This window comes from Alosa pseudoharengus, unplaced genomic scaffold (assembly GCF_046254945.1).
Source record: "Alosa pseudoharengus isolate Yale_2024_CS ecotype anadromous, Long Island Sound unplaced genomic scaffold, YU_APseudo_1.1 YU_APseudo_1.1_scf_22, whole genome shotgun sequence".
NCBI lineage: Eukaryota > Metazoa > Chordata > Actinopteri > Clupeiformes > Clupeidae > Alosa > Alosa pseudoharengus.
The window spans coordinates 11,965,412-11,979,352 of record NW_027468680.1 but is presented as its reverse complement, the minus strand read 5'-3'; the positions used below and the strand labels follow the sequence as shown (position 1 = coordinate 11,979,352).

At 46.1% G+C, this 13,941-nt stretch overlaps 1 protein-coding gene across 1 annotated transcript in view; it reads right to left on the bottom strand.

Moving 5' to 3' along the window:
• The window catches only part of mdga2a (MAM domain containing glycosylphosphatidylinositol anchor 2a), a 139,837-nt gene that overhangs the window by 77,943 nt on the left and 47,953 nt on the right, over positions 1 to 13,941 (bottom strand). Inside the window, exon 7 of the mRNA XM_076300123.1 lies at positions 3,863 to 4,192. Coding sequence (XP_076156238.1) covers positions 3,863 to 4,192 — 330 coding nt within the window. The remainder of the gene's footprint in view (positions 1 to 3,862; positions 4,193 to 13,941) is intronic.

Here is a 13,941-nt window from a genome sequence, read left to right as displayed (position 1 = left end):
TACGTGAAACGTAAGCGCTACCTTGTGACGAAGAGAAAAAGAGCTTCGACATGTTGTGTGCAGAGAGCAGTGAGAGAGAACATTGTATTTGTTGCGACAGGGCTGGGTCGCGTAGCAGAAACATTACGGCTGGTTACACATGTGTTCAAAAGACACCGTTTCCGACTACGCTACAGTGGCACAGCAGTGTGTGTGTTATGAAAGATGCTGTGGTGTCTGTGTTAGTGTGGTGCAGTGGTGTGTGTTATGTGAGGTAGTGTCTGTGTTAGTGTGAAACAGTGGTGTGTGTTACGTGGGATACTGTGGTGTGTGTGCTAGTGTGGTTATGTGAGGTACAGCAGTGTGTGTGTGTGTGTGTGTGTGTGTGTGTGTGTGTGTGTGTGTGTGTGTGTGTGTGTGTGTTAGTGTGGAACATTGGTGTGTGTTATGTGAGATGCAGTAGTGTCTATGCTAGTGTGGTGCAGTGGTGTGTGTGTGTGTGATACTGTGGTGTGTGTGTGTGTGTGTGTGTGTGTGTGTGTGTGTGTGTGTGTGTGTGTGTGTGTGTGTGTGTGTGTGTGTGTGTCTGTGTGTGTGTGTGTGTTAGTGTGGAACATTGCTGTGTGTTATGTGAGATGCAGTAGTGTCTATGCTAGTGTGGTGCAGTGGTGTGTGTGTGTGTGTTAGTGTGGAATATTGCTGTGTGTTATGTGAGATGCAGTAGTGTCTATGCTAGTGTGGTGCAGTAGTGTGTGTGTTTGTGTGTTAGTGTGGTGCAGTGGTGTGTGTGTGTGTGTGTGCTCTGAAGGTGCTGCTGAGCGTCTGGAGGGAACTGTGCCGTATGGTGGGAGACTCCCCAAGACACATTGAGGTCATGAGACTGGGGGAGGCTCGGGCCTTCACGTACCACCGGCTTTATAAATAGGACAAGCAGGAGTAGAGAAGGTATTAGTGCATCGCACTGCAACTTCAAAACAAGACACACACACAAATCACAAACAAACACACACACACACACACACACACACACACACACACACACACACACACACACATACAGCAGCAGCGTAACACCTGCGTTCCTAAAGATAGATGCCAGTTTGGTGCAGAGACATGTTACAATAAACATGAGCCTTTTGTTCTATCTATAGCGCACCTCCCACGCCTTCCTCACGACCACAGCAGCTCCGGCACGAGCAGAGGCACTGGCTAGCACGCAACCACTGAGCGCCGCATACACTTGTCTCCGCAGGCGCCCTCCTCATGTCCCTCTTCCTCTCCTTTCCTCATCCAGCAACCACCCCCTCATCCCCCCCCCCGTCCCCTCCTCTCCTGGGGGCTAACGGCATCTCCGACTCGGGGTGCGACTGTTTGGACAAGCGCCCACGAGCAACTTCAACATGTAAGTGTCAGAGTGCCTTACGCACTACATGAGGCCGCGCTAACGCGAGGGCTTTGAAACATGTATGTGTCTGTGTGATTACAAACTGCCCGACTTCACCATGGAGGAATAAAAAAGCCCGGATGGAAAATGCTTCAAAGGGAAGACGGTGGTGGTGGTGGTGGTGGTGGTGGTGGGGGCGGGGGGGTTCTTAAGCAGGAAGCTGAGCTATAGATTTTGCAATATGGGGACAAAGCCTTAATGCTCCTTTTATTGTCCCTACTGTAATGAATATTGCTCCATTTGGGATTGAATGGCGGCGCCTGGCAGCAAAACACAGTGGAACTATAAGGAGTGATTTGCGACAAACTGCAAAAACGACCTTTCTTTGATATCAAGCGAGTATATAAGGTTCTCTGAAGTACCATTAGGAAATTAAATGGTAAACAGTGACCAGTCCGGGGCGCTTGAACAGGTCCCAAATGAAGACTGAATAAGGCTTATGTAAGCATGCTGGGAGCTCTCCTTTCTTGTATTTGACTGGATCACCAGAGAAGGGGAATGGGGTGGGATGGGTTGGGGGGTGTAAGAGGCTCCCAGGGATCTGTGTTCCTTTCCAGGTCAATAAAAATGACCATTCCTTCTGCAGAGCCCAGAAACAAACACAAACACAAACACAAACAAAGCTGATTTTGAACATGAACTTGAACATTAGAGGCTTTAATGCATTTCTACCCTTTTTGCTTGAGTGGTTCATAGATTCGTTTAGTCTTTATGGCCTGGATCTTTCTTGTAGAGACCAACCTGCAGGCTTGAACTTCTTAAATTCTATTACTGATATCACATAATCATACTGTTTATGCCCCAGAATGTGAGTTTTTAATGTTAAAAGCACAAAGACATGACCTGGTTCTATGTATGCACATGGTGCATAGCGGTACATAAATTGAAACAATCCATTTATTGGCGAGAACGGCAATACATTTTGTTATTGTAAACTTCTGCTACCTCGCAATAAATAATGATTAGGTTTTTTGGCATAGTGTTGTAACGTCCCACAAACCATTAGAAACCCATCCACCTCAATTAGTCCCTATTTAGGAGGGGATGCATGGATGAGCACAAATTAATAATGATTTAGCAGGAATACACTGGTGTTCACATCTGCCCTGTGTGCTGGCGGCCAAGCCAGTGCTCAATCGCACACAGCAGAGGACATGGGGAAACTGTGCCAGAGCCAATTCCTTTGCACAATATTAGTTTGTGTCCTTATGAAGACGCGTTCAAAAATTGTGTAGGTGACCTAGCACTTCATCGATTGCTGTGGTAAACAGATATAGGCTAAGACAACACTGATGCAAAAAGTGACAGTTTAGAAGCTCATATGGGCACAATTTTTTTTAAATCTCTTTACACATCTTCATACCTGAAAAACACTAAAATCATTAATAAGGTTGATAGCGAAAGTTGCATATACACTGAACACTAATGATACATTAGATATATTACTATCATAATTACTGGGTGCAAATCATTTAAGGGGCAGCCGTGGCCCACTGGTTAGCACTCCGGACCTGTAACCGGAGGGTTGCTGGTTCAAGCCCCGACCAGTGGGAACGGCTGAAGTGCCCTTGAGCAAGGCACTTAACCCCTCACTGCTCCCTGAGCTCGCTGTGCCGGGATTAGTGTGTGCTTCACTTCACTGTGTGCTGAGTGTGTTTCATTAATTCACGGATTGGGATAAATGCAGAGGCCAGATTTCCCCTCACGGGATCAAAAGAGTATATATACTTATACTTATACTATACTTATTTGCTCCTACTCTAGTTCTACCAGATTGTGACTTCCCATCATCATGAGCTGCAACATAGGTGTAATTGGTGAAAAGAGCACAAATCACACACTCACATTCGTGGTAATTTATGTAAAGCATGCTTTAATGTTAGGCTTTTTAGAACAGGAGAGCATGTTTTAGCATACTGCATGTTCCGGGGAAGTCTACCCTAAGGCCTGGGTGCTGCAGGTGCAGTAATCTATCATGCAAAAGCATTGAAATGCAAAAGCACTAAAACCCTACCTAGGCAGGCTAGACACAGTAACCTTTCCCTTAACAGCTGAATATGCTCCACTGTTGCACTACAGAGACGCCAGGCGTGCATGAATAGTCCCGTTTCTAATCTCCTCCTGTTCTTCTTTCAGTTAATCATTGCTGTTTGCAAACTCGTACATTCCCATGAGTGCACTCGTAATTCAGCAGTCCAACTTAAGGGTGAAATCTGCTGGCTCAGTGCAGTGTTGAAGACATACAATAACATATTTTCTTTTTACTAGTCCTACATAAAGCTATGTCCAGGGCCAGGATAGCAAGAGTGGTGGAATACGAGTAGTGTCGCTGCCCAACTGTTGCAAGTTAATGTCACTTTGGATAAAAGAGTCGAACTATCATCCACCTTTACCTTTAAAGAAGTAACGGAGGACTTTCGCTTGACGGAGTAGACTCACCTGTGGTAGAGGAGATGTTGACGTCAATGCTGATCTCCGGGATGCCTCCGTTCCTCAGCGATGCCATGCACGTGTACGTGCCAAAGTCGGTGAACTTGAGGTCGATGATGTCCAGGTTGGTGGTGCCGGGCGCCACGTCCGGGTCAGTCTGCGTGATGACCATGCGTTCAGAGCTGCGTAGTGGGCGGCCGTTCTTCAGCCAGCTGAACTGCAGCTCGTCGGGCGGCGTAGCCTCCACCTGGCACGAGATCTTCACCTCGCGGCCAATCTGGATGTTGTCGTCATTGTGGTAGGGGTCCGGCGTGATCCAGAAACGACCCTTTTTCAGGGCTGGGTACAGCAGGGGCAGGAAGGGGGGAAGGAATGAGGGAAAGTGGATAAGAAGGAAAAAAGACGAGACAAGACAAAAAAAAGGACAATGAGAGGTCTTGAATAGTTTCATATTGCTTTCACCATTTCACCATTGATTCTTATTTCTTCTCTCTACTGAGAAGACCAATTTCATTGAACACATGCTGTTATTTGTCTGCAAAAAAAATACTACATACAGATATATGTATGTAGGCATCTGCAAAGACATAGAATGACCATTGTTGAGAAAATACAGATGAGAGAAGGGAGACAGAGAGAGAGAGAGAGGGAAAGAGAGAGAGAGAGAGAGAGAGAGAGAGGGAGAGCAGAAGAAGAAAGTAGAGGCAGTAGGGTGGAGCAAGTTAAGTGACAGCTGACCTGTGCTTAGGGAACAGGTTTGGGTCAAGGGTGCTAAAATGGACTAGTAGAAGGTTTCAAAAACAAATGTCAAACCAGGGGAGAATTTCCAAGGGTCACATTCCAGTACAACAACCACATTTTCCACCACGCTGCTTGCTCCCAAGGTCAATGCTTCGTGGTCCCTCAGTATCTTTGACAGTTTTATAGTTAAAATGTCCTTACACAGCCCTAACATTCTCATAAATGTCTACTCATAAATGTCTTACAACACAACATGTGATCACGACTGGGCATTAGGGAATGGGTTAAATATGGAGGCCATTATCCCTCACATCCAGCCAGTGTGTTCAAGGTCTCATCCTCTATCTCTCCACTCTTTTTGTCTTTGCTGCCGCCAACCTCTTCTCCCTCCAGGGGGATTCATACACAGACTTTGCAAGCAAGCAGCTTTGTGTGGATGCAGAGAAAGAGAGAGAGAAAGAGAGAAAGAGAGAGAGAGAGAGAGAGAGAGAGAGAGAGAGAGAGAAAGAGAGAAACATCCTAGCGAATAAAGTTTATTTTTATTTTAATTATACCTGACATTTAACACAGTACTGTGAGGCGAATAAGACTATATATGCTCCCGCAGCACTTCTCTGCACTGTTTCTCGGTATAGTTTATAAAGATTAAAGCGAGCCAGCTACAATACGGATGCAAAGTGATGGACAAAGTGGAGCGAACGAACATCACCAACGACCCCAACTCTTCGCATCAGAGCGGAAAAAAAGATGATGGACATAATCCTGAGAACACCCGCTTGGCAAAAAGGGCACAAAAAATACTCGAAAGCACTAGCGGATGACTGCTCAGTGAACTACACACAGATGAAACAGCACCGACCCACCGACAGGAGGACAGGATAATAAAGCCACATTATATTTGAGGAATTGCTCCGAGCTGTAATCAAATGTCTCTATTAGCTCACAGAGTAGGTGTGTGAGGAAGGTGATTTCATTTGTCTGCTGCTGCTGGACTACCTGTATGTTCATTTTTCCATTTTCCATTGATTTTGTTTCTTTTGTCATTGCCGGTTTATGCAAGATGACATAATATGAAAAAGAAAACCTAGCAATATACATGAAAAGAAGAATATCTTTAGGGAGTCTTGGGAGCTGAAGCATTTCTTGCCCCTGCTATCTGTTCGTGTGCGTAAGGTGTGTAGCCTCAATGGACTTGAATTTGGCCTGGACCATTTATACACAATCTATTTTAAAGAACAGTGAGACCACCAACGATTTCCCATTTTTGCTTTGACTATTGTAAAGGTGAAATAAATCATCCACAGACAGATGGAAATCTCAACAAAGTGCTGGCTCTGTTAAGACAATGATCTTCCTTTCTGTTCCATTTTCTACACTAAGCTTTGCTAAACAATATTATGTTATACTTTTCTACTCTATTTGAGGCCTTAGTGTCCTAATACACTGTGTTCTCTATTAATTTATTCTCCTTTTTATTTTAGTGATTTCATCTCATCATGGAGCTTGGAGCTCCGGCCTCATTGCTGGTGTTTTGGATCAATACCAAGCCATCCAGCATGCTGCCACGCTTTTGTGCAAATATTTCCACGCAGATGGCCATTAATGCCAGCTACAGCGCATTAACACATACCCGGGAAACCCACACCAAAGCAGCTGATGACTGTAGCCATTCTCCAGTGTCAAAACTAGTGTCTCCCTACAGGAGAAGAATCACACTCACACACACAAGCGCAAAGCCTGATTGGATGTTCGGCACAAGTCGACCCTATCAAGAAAACCCATTCCTTGGCTTGTAACGGCACACAAGGCAATTACGGGGCTTCGAAAACGTCTTTAGCCTCGAAAATGGGCCGTCACAAATTGAACTATTAGTAATGCCGTGTTTAAGAAATGGTGTTTGAAAAAAGAATGTGTAGACCCCCCTCCCCCACCACCCCCACCCCTTTAAAGTGGTGCGCGTGGAGTAGTGAGAGCGAAGAGGAAATGAATTTTGACTCCGTCTCAGTTCACAATGCTTCACGTAGCTGGGGTTGAAGATTTATGTGCTCTGTCTGTGACGGACCCTCCCCGTGTCCGTTTGAAGGCACTACCCCTTACATTTACGGGAAAAAACGAGTCGTGTGATCTTTTTAGGCACTCTGCATAAAAAATTCACATTCCGTCCTTCTTGGTATTAATGACATGTCACGTCAGAGTGGCATGAGGATCCGTCACACCAGGTAATGTGGAACTTCTCAGACGTCGAGTTGATTAAGGCTGCCGTCTTAACCGCAGTCTGCGTACATAACGTTCCAGGATATAAAAATAGAGTATAGACTACCTCCAGGCATGGACTTTGAGAATGCCACTGATGGTCCAAGGGGAAAGATAGCTGAACCACAAAGCTCAACACATACATATGTGCACACACACACGCACACACACACATACACACAGCCACACACACAAAACAGAAAAACATAAACAGATAACTAATACAAACACATGGGTACAAGTGTTCACAATCACACACACACACACACACACACACACACACACAAGGAGCACCATAGCTCCAATGGACAATATGCTCCCCTGGCCTACTGACTCAAAGTGTAACAGCCAGCCTACTAAAGATGAATCACTGATAACGGCGTGTGCACTGCAAACACAGTGGTGACCGGGTCAATAAAAAACAGAAATCTGCACTGAACGCTGGAAGTCTGACCACACTGTGCTTTGTACATGATGCATGAAATGAAGGTTGCTGCCATGAGAGAGCCTTTATGATGTCTGCTTTGCATCATTTTAAAGTGCTACCTATGACTTAATATGTGTCTGGTTCAAAGCTTTTCACGCAGTAAGAGTACCAAAGACATGGGATTTAAAGTAGACGGCAGGGGTCCAACACGCAGTCTAAGTCATGTCCTGAAATTGATTGGATTTTAATGGAGACACTGTGGAAGTTTAGACCCTACTGGTTTAAACCCTGCCTGCCTGGGAAACCTGCCAACAGATTAAATGTCTCAAGTTTTCAGCAAACTGCTTTATTTATTTGGGTAATGAGCCTGTCGCAGGCATCTTGTCACATGTTTATGTTGCACGCCTAATGCACACAGGCGTGCTCTTTAAAGCTTCTTTAAAATGTACCGGGCCCACCTGAGTGTCGGATAAGTGTGCGAACGCCACGGGCAGCAGTAAAACCTGGCAACATACTTGCAAAATTGACCAGGGGGGTGGAAACCATAAAGCGCAGTTCATTAGCTGAGGCACCACAATACAGCTTCACTCACCCCAAAGAGTGCCAGGCCATTACCACAACAAATGTACTTCAGTTCTTCATGACAGCTCTCTGCTTTAGAGTCTTGGCCATTTTTTTTATATCCTCAGCTGGAAGTGCATACAGAGCTGTCTCAACCGCCACTAAAGTAGAACTTTTCTTTTTTTATCCCTGTTTCAATATCCATCACATTCTCTCGCGCACTGTGGGTCACGCAGCACAGTGGTGGAGAAAGTAATCTACAGTTAGGCATCTCCGGTGCCTTTCTCTTCCTCCCACGGGATCTGGAGACAGACGACCCCGACGGTCGGTAAGTGTCTGGACAGGCCCTTTGTCCTTCGAAGCTCTGGGGGACAGGAGACGGGGAAGGGGAAGGGGAAGGAGGAGAGCGCCACGTGAGAGTCGCTGTTCGATCGCTCGCGCCTCTTCTCGAAAAACTCATTTTCGGTTCATTTATGGAGATGCGATGCACGGCGAGTGGGATAAATTATTTAAAAAACAAATCTGATGTGAGCTGATTAACATGCTGCTTAACATGCAGGCAGCAAACGTTGGCAGCCGAAGTTTCTTTTTAGTGTGGGCCAGAAAAGTTGCGACACAGAAGTGCGAGGCTCCATAAATCCGATTGCTTCGGTTTAAAAAATTTTTTTTTTTTTAAAAAATCAGGTCATGGTACTTTGAGAGGTTTGATACATAAAAAACCTCCTAGGTTAGGCAAATATCTCCAAGGCATATTTGCGACTTAATCAATGTTGTAATTGAGCCGAAATGGTGAGAGTCTCGTTGGATAACCCCGTAAAAACCTGGCGAGGTGTAATGCTTGCGAATTCAATCCTCTCACATCAGCTGGCCATTATCAGAAAGGGGTATTACAGGCGCGCAATTATAGAGTGACAAGCTGTGCGATCCTCAGATGGAGTGGCGGGGGGGGGGTGGTAGTCAGGTTGCAGCTTCGTGTTGGTGGTGGCGGCTGCTTGACGCTGATTTCTTAATCTCCTGCCACGGCGGAGCCTAGGCCCATGCCTCTCACTCATAACTCCCCAAAATTGAGGTGTCGATAGTGCCAAGAGGAGGCCCAGGAGGTTTTGTTTTTTTTTGCCACGGGAGAAAGATGATGGCGCCCTGCTGCCTCTGATGACACAAGCAAAAGGGCACCGTTTTGAAAATTACCACGAAAAGACCCGCTCAGTTTATGGACTACTGACTGACACCACCTGAAGCTAGGTCACTATTGGCTATCTTTTGATGATGATGATGATGATGATGATGTGAGATGAGACAAGTAAATGGTGAGACGAAATGTAATTCAGAATGGTGGTTAGGTGAAAAGACCACCAAACCTATGAGTAGCCATGCCACATAACCTCATCTCAGGTGCCTTGAAAATGGCTTTGTTCAAAACAACACATCCTCGCAGGCATGAGAAAGGTTACTTATGGAGCAAAGACCAAAATTGGACACTGCTTTTATGACAACCCCGTCCTTCAACTCCCTTCTTCAGAATCTGCAATAAACTAATTTAGCCAAATTCTCTGTACAGAGGACCCACAGTGGAACTTGGGGTAAAAAAAGACTCTAATTGACAAACAGGGACTAGGTTACTCTCTTATTGTGGTGTACCTCTTCCTGTGAGAATGAGGTTACCCAGGGTCACACCACAAATGGACTCTCAGCAGTTCTTAGAGGCAGTGCTCTCCAGAGTGGAACCCTAAGTACTTATCAGGTGGGTGCTCCTCATTATCAGATAGAAAACATGATGTATCACTGTGTGTTTCAGAGGCAAACACTGCCTCACAATGAATCTCCTACCAATCAATAAGATACGACTAGGAGACTCCTTGTTTGATAGCGGAAACGTATTGGAACAAATTGTATTGCCACAAGATAGATTTCCAGTGTCATCTCACAATAAATGAAGTAAAATATTATTCTCGGTCACTAGGTACTTTCTCACAAGGGGCTATGGTTATCTACATCATTTAGTGACACATAGATGTGTGTGTATGTGATACATATGATATGTGTGTGTATTCTATTTCGCTGAGCTGACAAGTGCACTTGGGTCCAGATTGAGGGCCGTCATTTCAATGCTGAGGGATAGAAGGCCACTTAGGGAAGAAAGAATGAGAAGGTTTAATATATTACCACTCCACCCCACCCTGCCTACTTTCATCGCCTCATCGGAAAAAAAAAACATCCCGCACTGGAGATGATATTTGTAAATAAATGAAGGCGTGCGCTTTCTCTGGCAGTTTGCAGTCTCAGCAAACCCAAACACCCAGCTTCCCACGCCTCGACCCAACCCCCCACCAGCCCCTCCACTCCCCTCCAACTGCCAAGCCCAAGCCCACCCCCTCACCCCGCCCATCGCATTTATAAATAAGTTATAAAGCACATGCGTCAGGTTATTTTCCCTCGGCCCCCGCACCGCACCACACCACACCGCACCGGAGCCCCATGCGCCGGGCCCGAATAATCTTCTCAGGATGTCTGATGCTTTTACTGCCAGAGCTCAATACTGTGTGATAGCTCAAGTGGCTGGGGTTTATTTTATTGATGATGTTGCTGCCAGGGCCAGGCTTACAGCTGTCAGGGAGGGCTGGCTCACGGGGGACACATGGGGGGTAGTCGAGGGACGCTACCTGTAAGCCTCAGAGACTAGGAGACTAAGAGAGGGGGGAGTCTTAACTTTCACCTGCCCTGGGAAGGACAACTTACTTCCTTCCTTCTTACCCAGTACATCTATTTCCCCAGTGGCATGTCAAGGTTATGCAAGACCTCGTAGCAGAGCTAATCAAACTTTAAAGCAGCAATAAGGAAGGCTGAAAGGAATACTAAAACTAATGAGCTAATAATAATAATACAAAAACCCTTGCATACACTAAAAATAGCACAGTAGGGACTTGCTAGCATGCTTGTGTAACGGGAGCCAGCTGGCACGGTAGCTGTGCAGGAAGTACATAAACATTCCTCCCGACGCCTTAAGAGACGCGTTAGCGACAGGCACTAACACCAATGGGTTTTAGCTTTCTTGCTAGCACACCAGCCTCCCAGTCCAAGGTACTGCAAATTGCGGGTTTGTGGCTGGGCAGGTGCAGGCCTGGACTGTGTGGTCAGTCAACACAACGCAGATTGCACTAGTATAGCCTTGGCGGCTAGTGAGAATGAGAGACATGTTTGTATCTGTAGTTCACATTATCATATATCATTAAAATCCATTTGAAGATGATACCAAAACTGATTATTCCTATAAAGATAGACCTGAAAAATGCACATTTCTGCATGGTGTTGTTTTAAATGTTTTGTACTACTACTGTATGCTATGCAATGCTTATGTAGTTTTGAATTGTAGTAGCATGAAAAAAAAAACTGAAATATTTGAGTGGGACATTCACTGAGAGGCCATTTTTGACAGGCTATTAGTGTTGAGACTTTTGACAAAACTGCTGACAAAGCGACAGGGAAGCTACAGAATTGTAACAAATCCATTTTTTGAGGAAGTTAAACCAGAGGGGTTTATTAGGGTTGAATAATACCATTTGAGAAAAATGGCATGTACTGTAAGTACAATGTTTAAATAACTGGTCATTTTGGGTGACTTGTAAAGACAAGCCAAATATTCTTTTTGAGTGGGCAGAGAACACTGCACACCTTTCAACTGACATGACACTGTAAAAGAGGCCATGGAGTTCAGCCAGAACTCTCATCCTCTCTCTCTCTCTTTCTTTCTTTCTTTCTCTCCAAAACCAGTGCAAAATGACTTCAATTCGTGCCACCCGGCTGTCTCCTAATTTGGGCTCTCTTTTACTCTGTGGCAGGTGGACAGGTGACACGTGGAATTGCCTATTAAATGGCACTATGATTAGGCACCGGCTACAGCCAGCGAGCGGCAGGCAGCGGCGAGATTACCCCGAGTGAAATCCTTCCCGTGCAATATAGCTCTTCCTCTCAATCCCCCCCCCTGCTTATTCCAGCCGCCGACCCACTCTCCACCCCCCTCACCACCACCACCACCAACACACACACACACAGACACACACACACACACACACACACACCATCCCCCCCCCCCCCCCCCACCCTACCCCAGACTAAATGAGATTTCCTGCCATCTGTGCTGCGGGGCGATCAGCAGTGATGGCGGAGAGGCGTTAGTAAAACTTCCCTCTTGCATTGGCGGCGGAACACCTTCCCATCGGCGGCGGAACACCTTATCTCCCATGCGCAGTGTACTCTGCGGCCACTCCAGAGAGCCTGTATCGCTGTCATCATCAGGGCTAATGGTGCACTTATGGTTAGTTGTTATGGTGGTTATGATTCCTGAAATGCGCATTAAAATGAAAAGAAAGAAAAAAAAACCTAGGTGGAGGTCATGATGGACCTTTCATGGTTTGTCCATGTCCTTGTTTAAAAAAAAACACACACACACACGGAGGGGCTGTAATGCTCTTGGCCCCTGCCCCCACATGCACATAGCAGCTTATCAGAGAGGGGAAATGAGGGCTTTTGGCACATAGAAACATGCAGTAGCATTGTATGAATGTGTCATAGATTGAACTGAGAAAGATGGAAACTACTCCAAAATGGTTAAAGGCTTTGCTTTGGAGGAAACAAGTCTAAGGATAACTGTCCTTATAATATTTAGTAATAATAACTGTTCTTTTGTTGGATTTTTAAGCACAAGATAAATAGCAATTGTCACACTGAGTAAAGAATGATCTCCATAGTCTCTTTGCGCTCATCTTTTGTCAAGGACGTGGGTGATATTTGCAAACACTGAAATTGCTTTGTTATTTCCAATGGGTGCAGCTCTTTTTGAATTGTCCCAGTCTAAAGCCAAACATCATAAATTACTTTTATTGCATATCCTCAGACAATGAAGCACTCATAACAACAAAAGCAAAAAAAATCATACACATAAGGGCTCCTTATGACCTGAGCAAAGATTTATAGTGTGTTGGGCAGCCTTATTTATTTTAGGGCCCGGTTTAGAAAGGCAATTATGTGCATCATAAATATTGCAAACTAATTCTGCTGCTGGACTGGAGTGTGCGGGAACACAAATGTCAGTGTGTTTCTCTGAGGCTTCCTGGGACATTGGCATAAAAAGGGGGACACAAAATCTGTGTCCTGGCTTGACCACTGGCCTTGCGAGCTAACGCTAAAATATGCATATGACAGCCCCGACACTCATGGCGCTCCGGCTATCTCCAGCTAAGCTGCGCAGAGCTACGGGCACCGAGGTTTTTGCTGTCAGAAAGAAAGAGAGAGAGAGGGAGAGATGGGGAAAAGAGAGAGAAAAAGCTAGGCTGGGCACTGTGTGATATCGTCCTCCCCTCTCGGCTGCACCCCCCCGCCCATATCTATCTCTCTCGCTCTTCGCTCCTCTCTCTCTCCCCCTCTCTCTCCCTCTCTCTCTCTCTCTCTCTCTCTGCTCCTTCCCTCTCTCTCTCTCCCTACATCCTCTCACTCAGCAGCTTTTCGGTCTCTCTGTCACCGGGCGGCTGATCTTCTGCCTTGGCAGCACATCTGACTCCCGCTCACCAACCCCAGCCTCCAGAAAAGAAATGGGAGAGGAGGGGGTGGGGGGTGGGGGTGAGTGCAAGATAAAGTGTCTGGGAAGAGGGTGAGGGTAGTAGGATTGGGTACGAGAGGGGTGCAAAAGGAGGGGGGTAAGAAATCCACCTCCCCATGCAAATGCGCTTTTTCTGCAGAGAAGTGAGAGGTTGTGTCTGTGTGTGTGTGTGTGTGTGTCTGTGTGTGTGTGTGTGTGTGTGTGTGTGTGTGTGTGTGTGTGTGTGTGTGTGTGTGTGTGTGTGTGTGTGTGTGTGTTTGTGTGTGTGTGTGTGTGTGGTGGGGGGGGGGGGGGGGGGCTTCTTATGTGGGCCAGAGAGTCGATGGAAATAAAAGGATTCGCACTCAAACACGCGGCTCCAGATGTGCTAACAGCTTTCTCTGCACACTGGGGAGCTACTGCTGAGAAGGGGCCTAACTGTGAAGTAACGTCCAACAGCTGTTCTGACCAGGACAGCAGGGGTGTGTGTGTGAGTGAGTGTGTGAGTGAGTGCGTGTATAGGGTGGGTGTAAA